Source organism: Anabrus simplex, chromosome 7 (genome assembly GCF_040414725.1).
Source record: "Anabrus simplex isolate iqAnaSimp1 chromosome 7, ASM4041472v1, whole genome shotgun sequence".
Classification (NCBI taxonomy): domain Eukaryota; kingdom Metazoa; phylum Arthropoda; class Insecta; order Orthoptera; family Tettigoniidae; genus Anabrus; species Anabrus simplex.
In genome coordinates this window covers 286,978,200-287,001,932 of record NC_090271.1, presented here as the reverse complement: position 1 = coordinate 287,001,932, position 23,733 = coordinate 286,978,200, and the positions used below count along the sequence as shown (strand labels likewise).

The 23,733-nt window shown below is 38.6% G+C and overlaps 1 protein-coding gene across 4 annotated transcripts in view; it reads left to right on the top strand.

Annotated features, from left to right (window-relative positions):
• The window catches only part of LOC136877569 (serine-rich adhesin for platelets), a 467,126-nt gene that overhangs the window by 251,913 nt on the left and 191,480 nt on the right, over nucleotides 1-23,733 (top strand). For all 4 annotated transcript variants that reach the window (XM_067151717.2, XM_067151719.2, XM_067151715.2 and 1 more), the window contains 2 exons: nucleotides 3,304-3,804; nucleotides 20,378-20,573. In XM_067151717.2, the coding sequence (XP_067007818.2) occupies nucleotides 3,304-3,804; nucleotides 20,378-20,573 (697 nt within the window). The remainder of the gene's footprint in view (nucleotides 1-3,303; nucleotides 3,805-20,377; nucleotides 20,574-23,733) is intronic.

The window sequence follows — 23,733 nt, the reverse complement described above, 5'->3', positions numbered from 1 at the left end:
GAACACTGAAAGGCATAACATTCTATAATGATAATGTATTTGTATGTATGTATGTATGTATGTATGTATGTATGTATGTATGTATGTATGTATGTATGTATGTATGTATGTATGTATGTATGTATGTATGTATGTATGTATTGAACTTTCTTCAAAGGAAAAATTAACAATGGCGTCTCCAAAGACCGTAAAAGCAGTTAGTGGGACGTAAAACAAATAACGTTATTATTATTATTATTTTTTTTTGATTCGTTGTGCCCAGCTGTGGAGCGCGTTTGAACTTATTTTGCACAATGTTTCTTCTTCTTTTCTTCCCAATATCTCTTCATTTTTTCGCTGTGTTCCTTTCTGCGTGTTTCTGTCCAGCCTGTATTTTTTCTTGTTGGTTTCTCTGCAAATTTATGTTTGTTTACTAAGCTTCTAAATTTCATTCTTTCTTGAATGGTTTCGTCCTCGATACCCATTTCTTGTAGATTTTCATGTATTTCTGCTAACCAATTGTTGCGGATTTTCAGGGTTAGAGCTAGATTTAGAATTTTCTTTGTCAGCCTGTTGTTATCCATTCTGTGTAGGTGTCCGTAGAATTTTAGTCGTCTCTTTCTGATGGTATCTGTGATTTTTTCTGTGAATTGAAAAATTTCGTGTGGTTTCTTTTTCATCCAAATTCCATTTTCGAACTTTGGTCCTAGGATTTTTCTGAGAATTTTCCTCTCTTGTTTCTCAATGCTTTTCATTTGTGACCTGCCGCCAATGATCAGTGTTTCACCTAGATACTTGAATTTGTCTACTTGGGAAATTATTCCACAATTGGTGATTAATGGTTGATTGTCGAATCTTGATTTAGTTCCTTCCATAAACTGCGTCTTTTCAAATGAAATTTGAAGTCCGGTTTTTGCGGCTATTTCATTCAATTTTTCTATGGATTGGATTGCTTCTTGTCTGTTGTTCGAAAGGATCGCAAGGTCATCTGCGAAAGCTAAGCAGTCAAGGTGAATTTTGTCTTTAAGAAGTCTGCCAATGTTTATACCTTTAGTTTCTTTTCTCCATTCACGAATCACTTTTTCCAAAACTAAATTGAATAGTAGTGGGGATAGTCCATCTCCCTGTCGGACGCCAGTTCTGATTTCGAACGGTTCAGAAATTTCTCCCAAGAACTTAACTTTTGATGTTGTGTTGGTCAGAGTTTGTTTAATCAATTCCCTCGTTTTCCTGTCGACTTGAAATTCCTCTAGTATGTTGAACAGGGTCTGCCGATCTATGGAATCATACGCTTTTTTGAAGTCAACAAAGGTGATTACTGTTTGTTTGGTTTTGCGAATCTGTAGTATGGTTTTTAGGTTTAGGATTTGTTCTGCGCAGGATCTCCCTTTTCGGAATCCAGCCTGATAATCTCCGATCAGGTGGTCTGTTTGTTTCTCTAATCTATTAAGTAGAGCTTTAGAGAAGATTTTATATACGAGTGAGAGGAGAGAAATTCCTCTGTAGTTATTAATATCTGATTTGTCTCCTTTCTTGTGAAGTGGGTGAATCAATGCACATTTCCAATCCTCCGGAATTTCTTCAGAAAACCAAATGTCCTGTAAGATTTTTTGAATACTGTGGGCCAGTTTGTCACCACCAATTTTCAACATTTCAGCGATTATTCCATCTTCTCCTGGTGCTTTGTTGTCTTTTAAATCTCTGATTATTTGTTTGACTTCTTGTAATGTGGGGGGTTCTGAATCTGGATTAGGTGTTGGTTTTTCATAGGTGAATTGTTCCTTTGGAGATTCACAGTTTAAAAGGTCCATGAAATGGTTTGCTAGGAGTTCACAATTTCCCTTATTACTTGTTTCTAAAGTCCCATCTGTACGTTTGAAACAGAGACTAGGTGCCTGGTAATTGGATAATTCTTCTCTGAATGTTCTGTAGAAGTTCCGTGTATTGTTTTTCTTGAAATCTTCTTCTATTTCTACCAGTCTGTTTTGATCATATTTTCGTTTTTCAGATCTGATGATTTTTGAGGTTTGTTTCTGTGTTTTGAAGAATTCATCACGATTTTGATCAGTTTTATGGGAACTCCAGTTTAGCCAGGACCTAATTCTGACTTCTATGGCCTTGTCACAGGTGTCGTTCCACCACCTGTGTTTGCGTTTCCTTGGGGGATTGCTGATGTTTTGTGAAGCTTTCAAGAGTGTGTCCTTGAGTTCTAGCCAGTTTGAAGGAGCATCGTTGGAGATATTCGCAAGGAAATTGTCTGAGTTCTGTCTCAGAAATTCAGGGTCGATTCTTGGGTTTCTGATTGTTTTGGTTTTCTTCCTGTTGGGTTGAAACTTTACTTTAACATTATTATTATTATTATTATTATTATTATTATTATTATTATTATTATTATTATTAAAATTAACAATAGTTATCCCTCACCTCTTTTACGGGAACTAAGTAACTTTTAGGTGTGTTAGTGTAGTAGCTGCGTCTTATCGTCCTCCATCATTGTTTCATTACACCCGGGTGGAGACACATAGGAAGACAAAGGACAACTACCATGAACGCAAGTCATAGAATTATCGTAAGAATGCTGTAAAGTGATAAGCGCAATTGACTGTAGACTTCACAGGGTACTGTTCTATGATACCAACTCCTGTTGAGCAATGGAACTGCAGTTTCTAACTGAACTCAAAGCTGGGAGAGAGAGTGGTATTTGAAATCCATGTTAACTCCTGATTGTAAAAGTGGAAAATATGTTGACTTCCAAATTAACTTGGACTTGGGATGGAAAATGTTGAGGCACATATCATAAAATACCTTGAAGCTTTTCAAATGTGTGTATGTAGAAGAATTCTCCATATCTCTTGAGTGGAGATTACTAATACATAGCTGGTAATAAGATCCAGTACAAAGAATTGCTAACAATTATAAAACCCAGAAAAAAGTCTCATTTGAAGGAAAGATAGAAGGCCATTGTTTAGTCAGTAGGAAATTAACATCTTGGCTTTGCAACATACCTGTCTGGAGATGCACACACATTCATCCCATTGTTTTAAACTTCAATGCTTTGTGATTTGCTTATGTAAAAGTTTGATCCATATGGTTGAATTTCTTTCTGCTCCACTGCCATCTTGAAGTGGCTTGTAAATTTGATGATGAACGTGTTTTCAGACATGGAACCTAGTCTATTAATTTACGAAATAGAATTTTCATTGAGGCTGCTTTGTTCCTATCTGAACTGTTTATTGATTAGTAACATAAAAAGTCTAATTTTATCTCAATGTTATGTTTTACTGCATTTTTATCTACTAATGGAGGTTCTTGTGTTTCTCATAGGTTGGTTCAATAAATTCTGCTGACATCTCTGAAAATAAGAACAACCAGGCACCCAGGCAAGAAGCTAACAATGTTACAATGCAAGGAGCAGTTCAAGAGCAAACTGATAGCACCAGATCAAGACTTGGTCCACACATTCCTAAATCAGGTGAAGGCTCAAGTGGAAGTCATGGCTCAGGTGAAGGCTCAAGTGGAAGTCATGGCTCTGAAAGTGGTTCAGGGTATTTTATTTCTAGTCAAGACTGTGCTCAGCCTGGTCCAAGTGATCATAACAGTAGGACTAGTGCAGCTGCTATGGATAGCGATGGCAAAAGGTGTGATGCTGGTGGAACTGGAGTCCAGTCAAGTCACAGTTCAGCTATGTCTTCAAACAGTCAAGTATCAAGTGAAGGAGCAAGTACATCATCCGCACCAAAACAGCTTCCTCAATCAAATACAACTAGACAGGAAGGTGGTAGTTGCAATGGCAGCAGTGGACAGCAGGAGACTTCAACTTCAGAGGTTCGTGCAGTATAAGAGTGTATTCATTTTGTAGCATTGTTATTAAGATTACAAGTTTGGGATCATTCTTCATTTTACTACTTAGGTCCTGTGTTACATCAAATTATAAAATTTGTTTAGGGTAAGGGGTGATAATGAAGAAGAGACAGGTTATTATTAGGTGTTCTTAACAGGTGTTACAAGAAGGCAGCAACTAGACAACTTCACTGGAGGATCAACTCCAAATATTTATGTGATGTAAAAGATTATCCTGTTGTTACTTGTTTACTACTTCTATTTCTGGTTTTCTGATTATTAAATGGTAACATATTCCTTTCACTTTTAATATAGTGTTGTGATGTTTTCTATTTCTTCTACAGAAAGACTGGCTTTGTTGCTAAGGGATCTTTGGCATGTCAGGAATCTTGTGAATTCAAGATATTTTGTTGTTTATTATCATATTTTATTAATATTTTAAACTTATGTTTACACATTTCTCATTTTATATAAGAACTAGCTGATGTACTTGTGCTTCGCTACGGAATTCTACATTGTATACAGAATTGTAGGTTAGGTAGAGTACACGTTGTGAGCAAGTCTGTATTAAATTGCATAGCTCTTAACTTTACCCTAGAAACGGGACGGAGAAATCACCAAACATCTTTTCTCATATGAAGACTGTGTTAGGGAATTCTCATTGTAATGGTAGGCCCGCTGCCTACCATCAGTCACAATCATGTTGGGGAATTGCATTATAATGGCAGACACTCACTCTCCACCTGCCTTTTTACATCCTCAAAAAGACTGTCTTAATGGTTTTCCTAACTGAAATGAACATAGGTCATTACAATGACGTCAGTAGGAATGACGCGAGTAAAAGCAATGATTTCACATGAAATACTCAATAAAATGAAAAACCATACATTTTCTCACTTTTAACGAACAGTACTACGCTACCGATCTAACAGTCCAAAGTTCTAGAGCTGGAATGACCAGGCCGCAGACAGCTGTGATCCGTGAACACTCTTGGTCTTTTTTTCGGGGGTGCAGGCTCGAATAGTGGAGAGTCGCATGACAAAAACTATGCCCTTTTACTAATCTTTCCGATGAGTCGGAAAATCTCAATTCACTACACTGGCGGCGGAAAAATCTGACTTGGAGGCAGTTTTTTCCTCCAAGCCAGAGGAGAAACCTACTCACTGCTAATTTTGAATAAAATGAATGTAGAATTTAATAAAAGTTAAGAGGAAGAAGCTCTTTTTAAGAAATGGCTTTTTTCAGGGTTGAATTTTGAGTTATTTAGTGAATTGTGGCGCTATAATTTGGAATATGCCTAAATTGTAATTCTAGACCAGGTCATACTACTACTACTACTACTACTACTACTAAGTGAGTCTCTGCCTTAAGAGTGCACACTGCTCATTCAAAACAGCGTGTCAGAGTAGGGATCGAATAGCTGGAATACTATGATGAAGACCGATGACCCTGGATGTTAGGCCCCTTCAAAAACAACAAGCATCATACTATGATGAAGCAGTGAGTTACGTACCAGCAGTACGGTATCAGAAAATGTACGAACCAGGGGAATGACATGCTAAAGAAGAAAGTTTTCAAACTCCCCAGCTATTTCCCGCCAGTATTCAGTCAAGCTGTTATACTCGGTGCGCAGGAGTTGAGCGGCAACGTAAGAGACAAAGAACACCACAAACAATGGTCAATGTAATGTTATTGTTGATCAATGTTATACGCTTTCAATATTGTAGGCCTTCACATTTAGGTTTCTTCCGACTCTGAAATACCACTCTTATCATAGTAGGTACGGTAACATTGAATAAAACATAAATGGTCGAAAATTGTATTCTCTAAAACTTTTGTTATGTCGTACTTTTCGATGGGGCCAATAAAATAGATATTTAAAAATTAAATTTAAGGCACCTTCCCCTAAACTATAATGTAATCCAAGGAGAATAAAATTGTTTATAACTTAGACTGTAGTTTCTTATTCCCTGACTCTATACACTGACTTTCATTAAATTCTGTTAACTCGTTTTCTCATGCCTCGGCATTGATATGGACTTGGTAACAAAAATACAAATTCATGAATATGTGTGTTATCAAAGCCGGTACGGTAACAATGTATGACATACATGATCAGAAATTTAATTCTATATAACTTTAGTTATGTAGTATTTATCAAAAGGATCACTAATAATATAAATATTCGAGAATTAAATTTTAGGCCTTCCCTTAAACTACCATTTCACTCAGTGAAATGATTTTTAGCCTAGATTGTAGTAGCTCATCCCCTGACTTCACATACCGATTTTCATTAAATTCTCTTCAGCCGTTTTGTCGTGATGCGTGTACATACATACATACATACATACATACATACATACATACATACATACAGACAGACAGACAGACAGACAGAAATTACGGAAAAGTAAAAAGTGCATTTTCTTGTTACTATGGACATGGCCTATACAGAAATACCATTCTTTTCAAATTCTGAGCAGTGTACAGACAAAACTCTTATTTTATATATATAGATTTACAAATTTTGATAACAGTAGCTTATATCAAATGCTGTCTTCTTGGAGGTTATTTGTGTAACTTTAGCTTAACTGTATGGTATGTATGAAAGTCAGTGAGTGTATAACAGCAACAGAGATCTTAGAACACAGATTATTTTTCTCATATTTGCCATTTGTGTTTACAGTGGAACCTTGATTCTCAGTTTTTGGAGGGACTCTAGGGAAACAAATTACAATACAAGAAAACTGAAAATCCGGGAATGAATGAAAACCATCAACAATTTGGCTAAACATCACAATAATGAAAATCTTGATACTTAACATTCAGTTTTACTGGGGAAGCTTTGTCAGTTTTCCATGAAAACTTCTTTCAGGTCAGCAACTTTTATCAGCCAAGCTCATTGAAAAATATCTAACAGATAACTCTGAGCCAAACAACAATTGATCACGAGTAGTTTTTAATTCTCTAATCTAATTAAATAAACACATCCAATGCAAAAGTGTCCAACATGATATTGAAATCTGTTCTGTTTTTATTTTCCATTTTAATTTGGTCACCAGTAATAAACTGTGTGTAGTAAGTTTCTGGAAGTCTTTTATTGCATATATTAGGTCTACAATGACTTTTAAAGGTATGTTGAACTCGAGAATATAGTTTTGAATGTAAGTATCGATTCTCAGTATTTTGTGAATGCATTATATTCTATTCTACCCGTCACTAATCACAAGTAAATTGGAAAGGGAAAAATAATTCAAACTCCAGAAATTTTGGTTATTCATGGCCTTGAACTCAGCTGGAAAGCTCGTTGAGACACTTGCTCCACAAGCCAGTACGAGTAGGAAATGGTAAAAACTTCTAAAATATTATGCTGTGCATATAAAACAACTAGTTTTTATAAGAATATTTTAACATTTAAAAAAAAATAAACATAAAAATCAATTTTATATTAGGACCAAAACAGTAATAGGCAGTCCCAGAACCTCCCATGTTTTTATATATGCAAGGTGCAACATCTGTTCTGGTCTCAAGAGAACATAATTACATAATTGTGTCCGACCATATCAGAATACTAGATTTGTGATATTTTTATTCCTATTTGAAAGCCCATTGACTATATTGCACCCTGAAAGAAACACTGAAAATCTGCTTATTTAAAGATATGAACTTCATTAATGTTTCCGTATTGAACTGAGATCACCTGTGTGAATGGTCAGTTACAGATTATATATTTGTGACTCGCTTTCGCTCGTTGGGGGCTCTGCCCCCAAACCCCCCGTGTACTCCACATTACAATTGGACATTTCGAAATGGACTCTGGAGAAACGGTATGTGGCATCGACAAGCGGACTCTGCCAACGGACGGACCTTTTACCACCGGCTTCTTTGGTGCTATGTTTTATAGTACATTGGCCACTTATTGTATGGATAGGAGTAAACTTTTCGATCTGGCGCAACTTTCACAACTTGAAAAATTATTTTATTCACTTAATAGTCAGCTAGATTCTTGAAACTTTCATAGGACCAAATTTATACATCGCATAAATTCCCGGGACAGAAAGTGCTATCCAGTTTTGATTGGAATTACTGTTCAGGCAGAAGGTACTTCAAAACGAAGGTCTGCAACTGCATGAAATTTGCCTGAATATTTCGATACCTTCAGAGGTAAATGTAAAAGTTACAGAGTAACAACTATAATTTCACCACATTTCAATTTTCTGGTGCACCAGGAAACAGCATCCGCAATTTTGTTTGGCAGGGAGGGGTAAAAATTAAAAATTTTAACTTATTGGAATTTTTCACTGGGTTACAACCTAATATCAGATTGCCGATAGGGCCAGGGAATGTGCACGCTAAATAGTGCAGACTTTCATTTGGAAATTTATTGCGGCCAAACGGTAAGTTGTATCGAGATACGGATTGCGCCATTAGACTTCCCTTTTGGTCGCCTATATTACTGTCTGAGGCATTTTCTCATATCTCGCCTATTTATACCATAGAAAGGGGTAAACGTTTCGATCCATATGAAATTTCGTCCGCTTAACACCAGTTGAAAAATAATTTTGCCATTTTAGCAGACAGCTAGAGTCTTGGGGCTTGGCAGGCAGGTCGACGATGAAACGACCTAGAATTTTGGTTATTTGATGTTTTGCCGTATCTCCATGGAATTCACCATAAATTGCTTGGGAAACATTAATTATGCTGAAATTTGATTAGTGTTTCCATATATTCCTTCCGTCTTCCTGTACATTTAGGGCAGCTAGAATAATTAAAGCCATTCTGCGTATGGCCCATGGTTGTGCCAACGAGCGTGCTGAATTTCATGCATCTCTCTGTTTTATGAGTGTGTGAATCATTAAAATGATTTATGGGAATTTAACAAAATTTTCCAAAACCGGGAAAATGAAGCTCAATCTGAGGTGGAAGGGGTCGAGATACGACAAAAAGTCATAAGACCAAAGTTGTAGATTTCTTCATTTTAGGACCCGAAAGTGCAATCCATTTATTGATAGCAATTACCATTCAGCCACAAGATACCTCGAAACGAAAGTCTGCACCGTCATTAAATTTGGCTTAAGATTTCGAATTTTTTAGTGGGTGAAATGTTAAATATTAGATCTTCTAGCAACTTCTACGTCGGTTACAGGCCTGGATCTAGAGCATTGCTACTTTTTTAATTTTGTAGGGCACTGCATCATGGCGACCGCCATTTTGTTTGGGGGGATGGGGGCTGAAATTAAAATTTCAATTTTTTGGAATTTTTCCGTAGGTTACAGGCTAATAGCTATAATATTGCCAAATTTCAAGTTCCTAGCTCATCTGGAATGGTCTAACCCGAAATTAGAGTCCGATATTTTGATTGGGTGGTGGAGGGGGTAAATATTCAAAATTTGACCTTTTTGGAATTATATTTTGGGTTACAGCCTAATAGGTATCAGATTGCTGGCTGGAAGGGTCTAACACGAAATTTGAGTCCGGTAATTCGATTGAGCGGGGGGCCTAAATATAAAAAATTGGAACTTTCCGGGATTTTTCCTTTGGTTACAGTGTAATGGGTATCAGATTACCGGCTATAAGGGTCTAACACGAAATTTGAGTCCAATAATTTGATTGGGCGGAGGGGTGTAACACGAAATTTGAGTCCGATATTTTGATTTGTTGTGGGGGCTAAATACAAAAAATTGAACTTTTTGGAATTTTATCTTGGGTTACAGCCTAATAGCTATCATCGTCGAATTTCAAGTTCCTAGCTCATCTGGAAGGGTCTAACATGAAATTTCAGTCCGATAATTTGATTGGGGCGGAAGGGGGGTAACATGGAGAATTTCAACTTTTTGGAATTTTTCCTTGGGTTGCAGCCTAATAGCTATCAGATTGCCGAATTTCAAGTTCCTAGCTCCTCTGGAAAGGTCTAACATGAAATTTCAGTCTGATAATTTGATTGGGCAGAAGGGGGGCTAATTATGAAAAATGTCAACTTTTTGGAATTTTTCCTTAGGTTCCAGCCTAATAGCTATCAGATTGCCGAAAGTGGGGGCTAAATATAAAAAATTGAACTTTTTGGAATTTTATCTTGGGTTACAGCCTACTAGCTATCAGAACGTGGAATTTCAAGTTCCTAGCTCATCAGGAAGGGTCTAACACGAAATTTTAGCCCGATATTTTGATTGGGCGCAAGGGGGGCTAAATATGAAAAACTTCAACTTTATGGAATTTTCCCTTGGGTTGCAGCCTAATAGCTATCAGATTGCCGAATTTAAAGTTCCTAGCTCATCTGGAAGGATCTAACACGAAACTTCAGTCCGATAATTTGATTGGGCGGAAGGGGGGTAATATGGAGAATTTCAACTTTTTGGAATTTTTCCTTGGGTTGCAGCCTCATAGCTATCAGATTGCCGAATTTCAAGTTCCTAGCTCCTCTGGAAAGGTCTAACATGAAATTTCAGTCCGATAATTTGATTGGGCGGAAGGGGGGCTAATTATGAAAAATGTCAACTTTTTGGAATTTTTCCTTGGGTTCCAGCCTAATAGCTATCAGATCGTCGAATTTCAAGTTCCTAGCTCATCTAGAAGGGTCTAACACGAAATTTTAGCCCGATACTTTGATTGGGCGCAAGGGGGGCTAAATATGAAAAACTTCAACTTTATGGAATTTTCCCTTGGGTTGCAGCCTAATAGCTATCAGATTGCCGAATTTCAAGTTCCTAGCTCACTTAGAAGTCAGTAAGTCAGCCTTGTGGCTTTATATATATAGGATTTTATGGCTGATGATGACATTATATATGTCGAAACCAGTCCCCAAGTTGAATAAAAGGTATTTGTAACATAAACACGTACCTAATTAGTATTGAAAAGGTTGAACCTAATAGATATCTTATCGTTGAAAATTTACTTGGCGATACAATCGAAAAAAGTCATAAGGTATTTGTAACATAAACGCGTACCTAATTAGTATTGAAAAGGTTGAACCTAATAGATATCTTATCGTTGAAAATCTGCTTGGCGATACAATCGAAAAAAGTCATAAATAAACATCTAACTCTGGACATAATGCACATGTTTTACAAGCGTGAGCATTTGACAAAACTTGTTCAGTCTTCAAGTAGAGCTGTCGGAATGCGCTGTCTCCTTCCAATTACTGCAGCCACACTCTGCTTTATGATTTCTGAGGTTTCCCTAAATAATACCAACTGAATGCTATGCTAAGATGACTCCTCATGCATTTTCACCACTAGGTACTTTCCCAGTACAGTACGTGCTCTAATTATTGTCACAATGACAGGACGTTAATGCCAGATCCGTAGGTATGTCGTAGCTATCCTTTCGTGAGATGCTGTTTCTTGAAAAACGCTTGGTGGGACTTAAATTTCTGGACAGTTGATGCAAGAGATCATTTTTTCGAAGAACGGATAATGCAGGACTTTTAAAACCTGATTTAATTGATATCCTGGCGGGACCACATAATTTGAATGAATCATCAACATCATCAGTTTTCCACTCCAGTTGCCCGGGTGTGGTTTACGAAGCACTCTCCACTTCTGTCTGTCCATGTACCACTCTTCTCTGAAGACGACATTGCAGCTGACTCCTCTTGTTCCTATGTCCTCTTTCACTTGGTCCAGCCATCTCTTCCTAGGTCTTCCTACCGGTCGTTTTCCGGCCACGACTGTGTGTAGCCATTGTTTTGCTGTCCTTCCATCGTCCAGTCGTTCAACATGGCCAAACCATTTCAAACGGGCCCTTGTCACTTTTTCATTCAGGGATGGGTACACACAAGCTTCCTCCCTTATTCTTTCATTCCTTACCCTGCCCCTTTTTGTCTTCTGTACCATAGTACGTAGGAACTTCATTTCTGCGGCTTGTAGTTTGCTATCCACTTGTTGGGCTGTTCTGCAGGTTTCTAGACCATATGTTAGTATGGGGGTGAAGTATGATTGGAATAGAATCCACTCTGATCTTAAGGGAACTTGTTCGTTCCATAGGATGTTCCGGATAACGAGGAAATCGAAAAAATATATGAAGAGATAGAAGACTTAATACAATATGTAAAAGGTGACGAGAATCTAATTGTGATGGGAGACTGGAATGCAGTGGTAGGCCAAGGAAGAGAAAGTAATATAGTAGGAGAATTCAGATTTGGGCAAAGGTACAAAAGAGAAAGTTGGCTGGTTGAATTCTGCACTGATCATAATTTAGTCCTTGCCAATACTTGGTTCAAACACCACAAACAACGGCTTTATACGTGGACGAGACCTGGGGACACTGGAAGGTATCAAATGGACTTCATTATTATTAGGCAGAGATTCAGAAACCAGGTGTTGGATTGCAAAACTTTCCCAGGAGCAGACGTGGACTCGACCACAACTTGTTGGTCATGAAGTGCCATCTGAAGCTGAAGAAATTGAAGAAAGGAAAGAATGCGAAAAGATGGGATCTAGACAAGTTGAAAGAAAAGAATGTGAGGGATTGTTTCAAGGAACATGTTGCAAAAGGACTAAATGAAAAGGCTGAAGGAAACACAATAGAGGAAGAGTGGATAGTCATGAAAAATGAAGTCAGTAGGGCTGCTGAAGAAATGTTACATACATTATCATTATAGACTGTTATGCCTTTCAGCGTTCAGTCTGCAAGCCTCTGTGAATTTACTAAACGTCGCCACAATCCTCGATTTGCAACTAGTGTTGTGGCCTCATTTAGTTCTATTATACCTCTTATCTTTAAATCGTTAGAAACCGAGTCTAACCATCGTCTTCATGGTCTACCTCTACTTCTCTTACCCTCCATAGCAGAGTCCATTATTCTCCTAGGTAACCTATCCTCCACCATTCGCCCCACATGACCTCACCACCGACGCCGGTTTATGCGTACAGCTTCATCCATCGAGTTCATTCCTAAATTGGCCTTTATCTCCTCATTCCACATACCATCCTGCCATTGTTCCCACCTGTTTGTACCAGCAATCATTCTTGCTACTTTCATGTCTGTTACTTCTAACTTATGAATAAGATATCCTGAGTCCACCGAGCTTTTGCTCCCGTAAAGCAAAGTTGGTCTGAAAACAGACCGATGTAAAGATAGTTTTGTCTGGGAGCTGACTTCCTTCTTACAGAATACTGTTGATCGCAACTGCGAGCTCACTGCATTAGCTTTACTACAGCTTGATTCAATCTCACTTACTATATTACCATCCTGGGAGAACGCACAACCTAATTACTTGAAATTATCGACCTGTTCTAGCTTTGTATCACCTATCTGACATTCAATTCTGTTGAATTTCTTACCTACTGACATCAATTTAGTCTTCGAGAGGCTAATTTTCATACCATACACATTGCACCTATTTTCAAGTTCCAAGATATTAGACTGCAGGCTTTTGGCATATTCTGCCATTAAGACCAAGTCGTCAGCATAGGCCAGACTGCTTACTACATTTCCACCTAACTGGTTGAATCCCTCCTTGCCAATTTATACCTTTCAGCAGATGATCCATGTAAACTACGAACAGCAAAGGTGAAAGATTACAACCTTGTCTAACCCCTGTAAGTACCCTGAACCAAGAACTCATTCTACCATCAATTCTCACTGAAGCCCAATTGTCAACATAAATGCCTTTGATTGATTTTAATGATCTCCCTTTAATTCCATAGTCCCCCAATATGGCGAACATCTTTTCCCTCGGTACCCTGTCGTATGCTTCCTCTAGATCTACGAAACATAAACACAACTGCCTATTCCTCTCGTAGCATTTTTCAATTACCTGGCGCATACTGAAAATCTGATCCTGACAGCCTCTCTGTGGTCTGAAACCACACTGGTTTTCATCCAACTTCCTTTCAACGACTGATCGCACCCTCCCTTCCAAGATGCCAGTGAATACTTTGCTTGATATATTAATCAGTGAGATCCTCGATAGTTGTTGCAATCCTTCCTGTTCCCTTGCTTATAGATAGGGGCAATTACTGCTTTTGCCCAATCTGAAGGTACCTTACCAACACTCCACGCTAATTCTACTACTCTATGAAGCCATTTCATCCCTGCCTTCCCACTATACTTCACCATTTCAGGTCTAATTTCATCTATTCCTGCTGCCTATGACAATGGAGTTTATTTACCATCCTTTCCACTTCCTCAAGCATAATTTCACCAACATCATTTTCCTCCTCCCCATGAGCTTCACTGTTCACAACACCACCAGGATGATTTCCTTTTACATTGAGAAGATGTTCAAAATATTCCCTCCACCTCTCCAGTGATTCCCTGGGATCTATTATGAGTTCACCTGAATTACTCAAAACACTGTTCATTTCCTTTTTCCCTCCCTTCCTAAGATTCTTTATTACTGTCCAGAAAGGTTTCCCTGCTGCTTGAGCTAGCCTTTCCAGGTTGTTACCAAAATCATCCCATGACTTCTTTTTGGATTCAACAACTATTTGTTTCGCTCTGTTTCTTTCATCTACATACAATTCTCTGTCTGCCGCGGCCCTTGTTTGGAGCCATTTCTTATAAGCCTTCTTTCTACGTTTACAAGCTGCTCTCACTTCATCATTCCACCAAGATGTTCGCCTTTTCCCATCTTTACACACAGTTGTTCCTAGGCATTCCCTTGCTGTTTCTACTACAGCATCCCTATATGCTACCCATTCACTTTCTATATCCTGGACCTTCTTACTGTCTACTGTTCGAAACTTCTCACTAATCATATCCATGTACTTCCGTCTAATTTCCTCGTCCTGGAGATTTTCTACCCTTATTCGTTTGCAGAAAGATTTCACTTTCTCTACCTTAGGCCTAGAGATACTTAGTTCACTACAGATGAGATACTGGTCTGTATCATCGAAAAATCCCCGGAAATCTCATACATTCCTAACAGATTTCCTGAATCCGAAGTCTGTTAAGATATAGTCTATTATGGATCTGGTACCCCTAGCCTCCCATATGTAGCGGTGAATAGCCTTATGCTTGAAGAATGTATTCGTAACAGCTAAACCCATACTGGCACAAAAGTCCAGCAAACGCTTCCCATTCCTATTAGCTTCCATATCTTCCCCACATTTACCCATCACTCTTTCGTATCCTTCAGTTCTATTCCCAACTCTTGCATTGAAATCGCCCATTAGCACTATTCTATCCTGGCTGTTGACCCTGACTACGATGTCACTCAACGCTTCATAAAACTTGTCAACTTCATCCTCATCTGCACCCTCACCTGATGAATTCACTGACACAATTCTAGTCCTAATTCCTCCAACTGACAAATCTACCCACATCATTCGCTCATTTACGTGCCTAACAGAAACTATGTTCCGTGCAATGGTATTCCTGATATAGAGCCCTACCCCAGACTCTGCCCTTCCCTTTCTAACACCCGTCAAGTACACTTTATAATCTCCTATCTCTTCCTCGTTATCTCCCCTTACCCGGATATCACTTACTCCTAGCACATCCAGATGCATCCTCTTTGCTGACTCAGCCAGTTCTACCTTCTTTCTTCCATAAGCCCCAGTAATATTGATAGCTCCCCATCCAATTCCATTTTGTTCGCCAAGTTGTTTCCAAGGAATCCCTCGCCTGTCAAATGGGAGTGGGGCTCAATTACTCCCATAGGTCCGAGGCTTGCTTAAAATGTTCTGAGCTCGGTCGATTCATGAAGCAGGATGCTGCCCTACTTGCACATAGTCCAAGTGAGGATCTCTCCTCTAACGGGTTATGGACCACCGGTGGATTGTATAGTCCTAGCCGCCTGAGCACAAGGAGGGCCATGACTCAGAATATGTCCGAGATGCCCACTCCCATTCCATAGCAACTGGTATCCCCACTCTCAGGACCACTTACTAGGCCACCCAGCCGTTGCCCATGGTTCACGAACTAGGACGTGACTACAGTAATCCACAAACATGAACCATGAAGAAATGTTAGGAAGGAAGAAAAGATCAACTAAGAATCAGTGGATAACTCAGGACATAGTAGACCTGTTTAATGAATGTCGAAAATACAAGAATGCTAGAAATGAAGAGGGCAGAAAAGAAACAGGCGATTAAAGAATGAAGTGGATAGAAAGTGCAAGGTAGCTAAGGAAGACTGGCTGAAGGAGAAGTGCAAGGATGTCAAAGGTTGTATGGTCCTAGGAAAGATAGATGCTGCATACAGGTAAATCAAGGAAACCTTTGGAGAAAGAAAATCCAGGTGTATGAATATTAAGAGCTCAGATGGAAAGCCACTTCTAGGGAAAGAAGACAAAGCAGAAAGATGGCAGGAACATATCCAACAGTTGTATCAAGGTGCCAGAAAATAAACCTACTGGTCCAGATGGTCTCAGTTCTATCTTCCTTAAGAATACTGCTACGACTCTTGCCCATCCCATTGCTGTTATATTTAACTGTTGCTTCTTAGCCAGATACTTTCCTGACGACTGGAAAATCGCTAACATCACTCCGGTTTTTAAAAGTGGAAAGAGGTCTGATGTCAGAAACTATCGTCCGATTTCTATATTACCCACCCTGTCACTCATCTGTGAAAAGATTATCCACCAGCATCTTCTTTCTTTCACATTTCCTTATATATCATCCCAGCAGCATGGTTTTCTTCCTGGTAGCTCCTGCCTAACTAATCTGGCTGTTCTTCTCCATCATGCAACATCTGCTCTTAAAAATGGCGGTTCTCATCTGGGAGTGTGCTACATTGTTATTGCAAAGGCTTTTGATACCATAAACCACGTACTTCTTTCCTATAAACTCTTAGAACGTTTTAATATCCATGGTCGCTTCCTAACTCTCCTGCAGAGCTTCCTCAATACCAGAACTCAGTGTGTGGTTCTTGATGGGTTCGGTTCGACTCTTGTTATGGTACATTCTGGCGTCCCACAGGGCAGTGTCCTAGGTCCACTTCTTTTTGTCTTCTTTATTGATGATCTCATTAATACTATATCCTCCGTTTCTTGTGAAATTCTACTATTTGCAGATGACTGTAAAATATTCAAACAAATCGATTCATTATCAGAGTAAACTCCTTGCAGAGTGGGCTTGACTCGCTCTCTGAATGGTGCTCCACATGACGTCTTAAGCCTAATCCTACCGAGTGTTCCTCTATTTCGATCACGCTTCGTAAATCCCCTATTCTCAGTAAATACTCTCTCCTCGGTAACCAGTTCCCAACTCTAACAGAACAAAATGACATAATGTTGTTTGACAGCAAATTGTTGTTTGTCCCCCATATGCAAAAGATAACCTCATGAGCAATGTCACTTCTCGGTTTGTTGTATAGCTTTTCTGACGTCACCGATATCCACGCCCTCCAATCCTACTATGTATCTTGCATCCTACCGATTATTGAATTCGCGTCTCCTAGTTGGTCTACAACTTCACCCACTAATCTGAATCACATTGACCGCGTGCAGTCATTCTTCTGTGCCATTGTTAGAGTCAGAGTATCTGATTGTCGAAACTTGAGCAGTAATCAGATACTGGATAAGTTAAAGCTTCGCACATTATCTAGTCGCAGGAAAGTAGCTGACCTTAGATTCCTATATAACGCTGTTAACGGTTTATTTCGTTCTCCCGAACCTGCCTTACCTGTCCCAACTCGCAAAACCAGTACTAATTCGCCCCTTCATATTCCGTATTCCCGCCTCTCTCTCGTTCAAAGAAGTTTATTTATTTGCATACCAACCCTCCTTAACTCTTTATCTTCTGACAGGAACTTGGATGTTTTTTTCTTCTTATGCCTCCTTTAATCGATTCTTCCTTAACTTAACCTAGTTCATTTTCTTCATATTCCTTTTTTTCTCTTCTCATTGCTGTCCTCTCTCTTGTACATAATGCAATTTTTTTTTTTTTTTTTTTTTTTTTTTTTTTTACCATTACTTATGTGTTATATCTGTATTTATCTTACTGTGCCTAGCTATAAATTCTCTTCATTTGATGTTCAATCTTCACTTTTTCTCATTGTTTCTTTTGTCTTTATGTTTTGTTCTTAATTGTTGTGGCTCTGCAGTTATTTTGTTAGTTTTTAATTTTTTTCCTCTATTTTTATCATTAGATGTTTTTTCCTCATTGTTCTTCCACTTATTTTTTATGTTTGCCTTGTGCTACTCCACTGTAGATATATTTTTCTTTTGCAGAACTCTGTAATTCGGCTTCTCGCTGTTTTGGTTTCCCAAATAAATAAATAAATAAATAAATAAATAAATAACTAAATAACAGATGTAGATTATTTGGTTCTGGAACAAGAAGAGGCTGTTGATGGTAATGAAATAGGAGACCCAATTTTGAGGTCAGAGTTTGACAGAGCTGTGAGCGACCTAAATAGAAATAGAAACAAGGCACCTGGAATTGATGACATTCCCTCTGAATTACTGGACTGCCTTAGGAGAAACCAGCATGGCAAGGTTATTCCATTTAGTGTGTAAGAGGTATCAGACAGGAGAAGTCCCATCCGATTTTCGGCAGAATGTTGTTATACCTATTCCCAAGAAAGCTGGTGCTGACAGGTGTGAAAACTATCGCACCATTAGTTCAGTATCTCATGCCTGCAAAATTTTAACACGTATTATTTACAGAAGAATGGGAAAACAAGTTGAAGCTGAGTTAGGAGAAGATCAATTTTGCTTCAGAAGAAATGTAGGAACACGTGAAGCAATCCTGGCTTTACGCCTGATCTTAGAGGATCAAATCAAGAAGGACAAGCCTACGTACATGGCATTCTTAGATCTAGAAAAGGCAAAATTAGGAAAGAAAGTCTTAAGGGAAGTAGATGAATATTGTTATTTGGGTAGTAAAATAACTAATGATGGCAGAAGTAAGGAGGACATAAAATGCAGATTAACACAAGCAAGGAAGAGCTTTCTTAAGAAAATAAATTTGTTCACTTCAAACATTGATATAGGAATTAGAAAGATATTTTTGATGACTTTCGTGTGGAACGTGGCATTGTATGGAAGTGAAACATGGATGATAACTAACTCAGAAAGAAAGAAAGAAAGAAAGAGAATAGAAGCTTTTAAAATGTGGTGTTACAGAAGAATGCTGAAGGTGAGATGTATAGATTGAATCACAAATGAAGATATACTGAATCGAATTGGCGAGAGGAAATCAATTTGGCTAAATTTGACGAGAAGAAGAGATAGAATGATAGGACACATCTTAAGACACCCAGGACTTGTTCATTTGGTTTTAGAAGGAAGTGTAGGTGGTAAGAACGGTAGGGGTAGGCCAAGGTATGAATATGACAAGCAGATTAGAGCAGATGTAGGATGCAGTAGTTATGTAGAAATGAAAAGGTTAGCACAGGATAGGTTGGCATAGAGAGCTGGAGTGACATGGAGAGCTGCATCAAACCAGTCTATGGACTCAAACAACAACAACAGGATGGAGAAGAATAAATTGAGATGGTTTGGACATGTTATGAGATGGAGGAGGCAAGGATACCAAAACAAGTGTTTGAAGTTAAGATAGAAGGAAAGAGGGCAAGAGGGAGGCCGAGACAAAGATGGATGGACTCTGTCAAGAACAATATTTTTAAAAAGAAGGCTGGACTGGAATAAAATTACAGAAGAGGAGTGGTGGAAGGAGAGGCAATGGTGGAGAAATGCCATCAGCACTCCGACCTGGCAAGAGCTGGACAAGTAGAAATGAAAATGATGATGAGTAAATAAGTGTACCAAGTTTGGTTAAAATTGCTCCTGTGGTTTAGGAAGGGACGTGGAATATACATACATACTTCTTTCAACTTGAAACCCAAATTTTGAATCATAGTCTGAAATGTTTTCCTGTCTAACATCTGAAGTTCCTGGATGGACTTCTCTAGATCTCTATAATCTTCCTTAATCTATGCCATCATCGTCTTCTTGTTCCACAGGTAGTTGAATAACTTTTTGGTTAGTCTGGTTTTGTCCAATCTGAAGAAATATCTGAGGAATATTTTTCGTGGTCTCTGAAATTTTCTCTACATTTTTGTCGACTTCTAATATTGTTCCGAAGTTTCCAGCCGGTTTCGGTCTGGATTGGGCCCAAGATTTTTCATAGTATTCTTTTATCTAGGATCTCCAGCTTCTCCAACTTGTAATTCATCGAGAGGCATTTGCTGGCATGGAGACATTCTGTTTTTAAGACTGTTATAATGCCTTATTTTGACATTCCACGAGATGCATTTCTTGTAGATATTTATAGTTAGTCTATAAGCTCTCTCCATTTTTGAGATACGATTGTCTACTGCAGCTTTCTATAGTCCATTATTATTATTATTATTATTATTATTATTATTATTATTATTATTATTATTATTATTATTATTGTAGTGGTGGTGGTGGTGGTGGTGGTGGTAGTAGTAGTAGTAGTAGTAGTAGTAGTAGTAGTAGTAGTAGTAGTAGTAGTAGTAGTAGTAGTTCATAAGAAATGCTAGAAAAACACTGAAGGTTACAGAGAAACAGCAATAAATGAGGCACACACTATGTGGAAGCATGCTTAGGTATTAAAATCCATTTTTAAAATTAAGAGAATACAAAGAAAATGTTATGTAGTTAGTTTCCATGATTATTCTAAATGTCATTCTTGTGCTTCATTAGTCATTGCGAGCTATGATTGTTCGTCTGGAGAGGTTGGTGCAGCAGCAGAGAGAGCAGCGTGAGCAAACACGTAATGAACGGGAACGATCCTCTCAGGAGTCGCCCTGCCCAAGTCGGCGTACTAATGTTTGGGAACTGCGGGACGTCTCCAGCTCAGGTTCTCTTCGCAATTACAACAATTCCGGCAGTGATAGTGGTATGTCAACATTTTGATTTATCACTCACTTTGTATGAAAGGTGTTCATATTTGTATGGATTAAATTAACGGCATTTTGTGTGTGAAAGTATTTTATAATTTTAAAAATAACCTTTATACTAAGCATGAATTTTCCTTTTCTGTCTCTCCAGAGCATTGGTCATATCTTGTTTAACTTTGTTATAACTCTAATATAGGAAGTAGGGCCTAGTGCATATTTAAGGAGTGATATTTTTTCTCATCTGGTTCTTTTCAATATTTTAGTCCTATTACAAGATAGTGGTTCATGGTGTGGGTTACTGTAGTCACGTCCTAGTTCTTGAACTATGGGCAACGGCTGAGTGGCCTAGTAAGTGGTCCTGACAGTCAGGAAACCAGTTGCTATGGAATGGGAGTGGGCATCTCGGACATATTCTGAGTCCTTGTGCTCAGGCGGCTAGGACTATACAATCCACCGGTGGTCCATAACCCGTTAGAGGAGAGATTCTCACTTGGACTATGTGTAAGTAGGGTAGCATCCTGCTTCGTGAATTTACCAAGCTCGGAACATTTTAAGCAAGCCTCGGACCTATGGGAGTAAGGGAGTCCCACTCCCATTTGACAGGCGAGGGACTCCTTGGAAACAACTTGGTGAACAAAATGAAATTCGATGGGGAGCTATCAATATTAATGGGGCTTATGGAAGAAAGAAGGTAGAACTGGCTGAGTCAGCAAAGAGGATGCATCTGGATGTGCTAGGAGTAAGTGATATTCGGGTAAGGGGAGATAAGGAGGAAGAGATAGGAGATTATAAAGTGTACTTGACGGGTGTTAGAAAGGGAAGGGCAGAGTCTGGGGTAGGGCTCTATATCAGGAATACCATTGCACGGAACATAGTTTCTGTTAGGCACGTAAACGAGCGAATTATGTGGGTAGATTTGGCAATTGGAGGAATTAGGATGAGAATTGTCTCCGTGTATTCATCATGTGAGGGTGCAGATGAGGATGAAGTTGAAGTTGAAGTTTTATGAAGCATTGAGTTACATCGTGGTCAGGGTCAAGCAAGGATAGGATAGTGCTAAGGGGCGATTTCAATGCGTGAGTTGGAAATAGAAGTGAAGGATACGAAAGGGTGATTGGTAAATGTGGGGAAGATATGGAAGCTAATAGGAATGGGAAGCGTTTGCTGGACTTCTGTGCTAGTATGGGTGTAGCTATTACGAATACATTATTCAAGCATAAGTCTATTCACCGCTACACATGGGAGGCTAGAGGTACCATATCTGTAATAGACTATATCTTAATCGACTTCGAATTCAGGAAATCTGTTAAGAATGTGCAAGTTTTTCGGGGATTTTTCAATGATACAGACCACTATGATCTGTAGTGAACTAAGTATCTCTAGCCCTAGAGTAGAGAAAGTGAAATCTGTCTGTAAACGAATAAGGGTAGAAAATCTCCAGGACGAGGAAATTAGGCAGAAGTACAAAAAGAGAGATCAAATGAACACCAGATTTGTGAAGGAAGAAGGTGGCATAATGTTAACAAAGCCAGAAGAAATAAGAAATAGACAGAGTATTTTCAGAAGTTGCTGAACATAAGAACTGATGATAGTCATTCAGTGGATGACCAGGAAAGGCAGTTAGTTGATGAAGAAATGGATAAAGAAATTACAATGAATGAAATTGAAATGGCAGTAAGAAAGATGAAGAATGGAAAAACTGTTGGAATAGATGAAATTTCAGTGGAGATAAAGGCAGCTGGAGCTGTAGGCCTGCAGTGGACATATCAGGTTTTCAGGAATGTCTGGGAGAATAAGGAGGTCCCTGAGGATTGGCAAAAAGGAATAATCATCCCAATTTTCAAGAAAGACGATAAGAAAGTTTTGAAGAACTGCAGGGGAATTACTCTAATATCCCATGTTGCTAAGATAATGGAAAGGTTACTGGAAAGTAGAATAAGGTTGAGGGTTGAGAATCAGATACAGGAAAATCAGTTTGGTTTCAGAAGTGGAAGGTCAACAGTAGAGCCCATTTTCATTATGAGACAACTAATGGAAAAGCAATGGGAGTAGGGGAATGATATGGTAATGACACTCATTGACATTGAAAAGGGATATGGCAGTGTCCCCAGGACTAGAGTTTGGGACAGTCTAGTGCAAAAAGGTTTTGGACAGGGATTAATAAAAATGATCATAGCATTGTACAAGGTATGTTGTAGTTGCGTGCAAACAGAAATTGGCAGGACAAGTTGGTTCAAAATAATTAATAGGCTGAGACAGGGAAGTGTTCTATCACCAGTCCTGTTTACAATAGTAATGGATGACATCATGAGAACAGCAAAAGAAGCATATGGAGGAAGAGAAATGAACATGTTATTATTTGCAGATGATATTGTGATTTGGGGAGAAGACGACAGGAAGGTTCAAGAACAGTTGAATGTGGTGAATGGGAAGATCGAAGAATGTGGATTGAAAATAAGTGTAGAAGAGAATAAAACTCCTGTTATGACTAGAGGGGAGCAAGAAGGGAAAGGTCAGATTAGACTGGAAGTAGTGGAAACGTTCAAATACCTGGGGAGTGAATTAATGAACGCTCGACTGGATGCTGAGATTAGTAAGAGGATTCAAGCTGGAAGTTGTTTCTATCATAGTGTGAGAAACATGTTATGGGGCAAAGATGTGCCATTGGAAGCAAAGGATACTATGTACAAGATGTATTACGTACCCATAACAACTTACGGAGCAGAAATTTGGACAATGACAGAAATGGATGAGAGTCGAATACAGGCATCTGAAATTAAGTTCTTGAGAAGTATGATACAGAAGAGTAGAAGAGACAAAATAATGAATAAGAAAATCCGGGAAGAAGAAATTGGAGTGGAAAAAATGAATGATAGAATAGAGAGGATTATTATTTATAAGCTTCATTTTCCGTATTGATTGGATTCAATGCATAGGCAAGAAAAGTGTTGCACCAATCGATACTTATTTATTGTGAATGGATTTTTACACTAGTACCGGTTTCGGCCTTTCATGGCCATCATCAGCTAGTACATAACATTTATAGTCATTAGACAAAATTACAAAGATGTTACGTTAGATCATCTGGATGTCTAATGAAGAATGGAAGTAAAATATATTGCAGTATTGTTACGTTAATTGGTGTAGGGATGTGGCGAC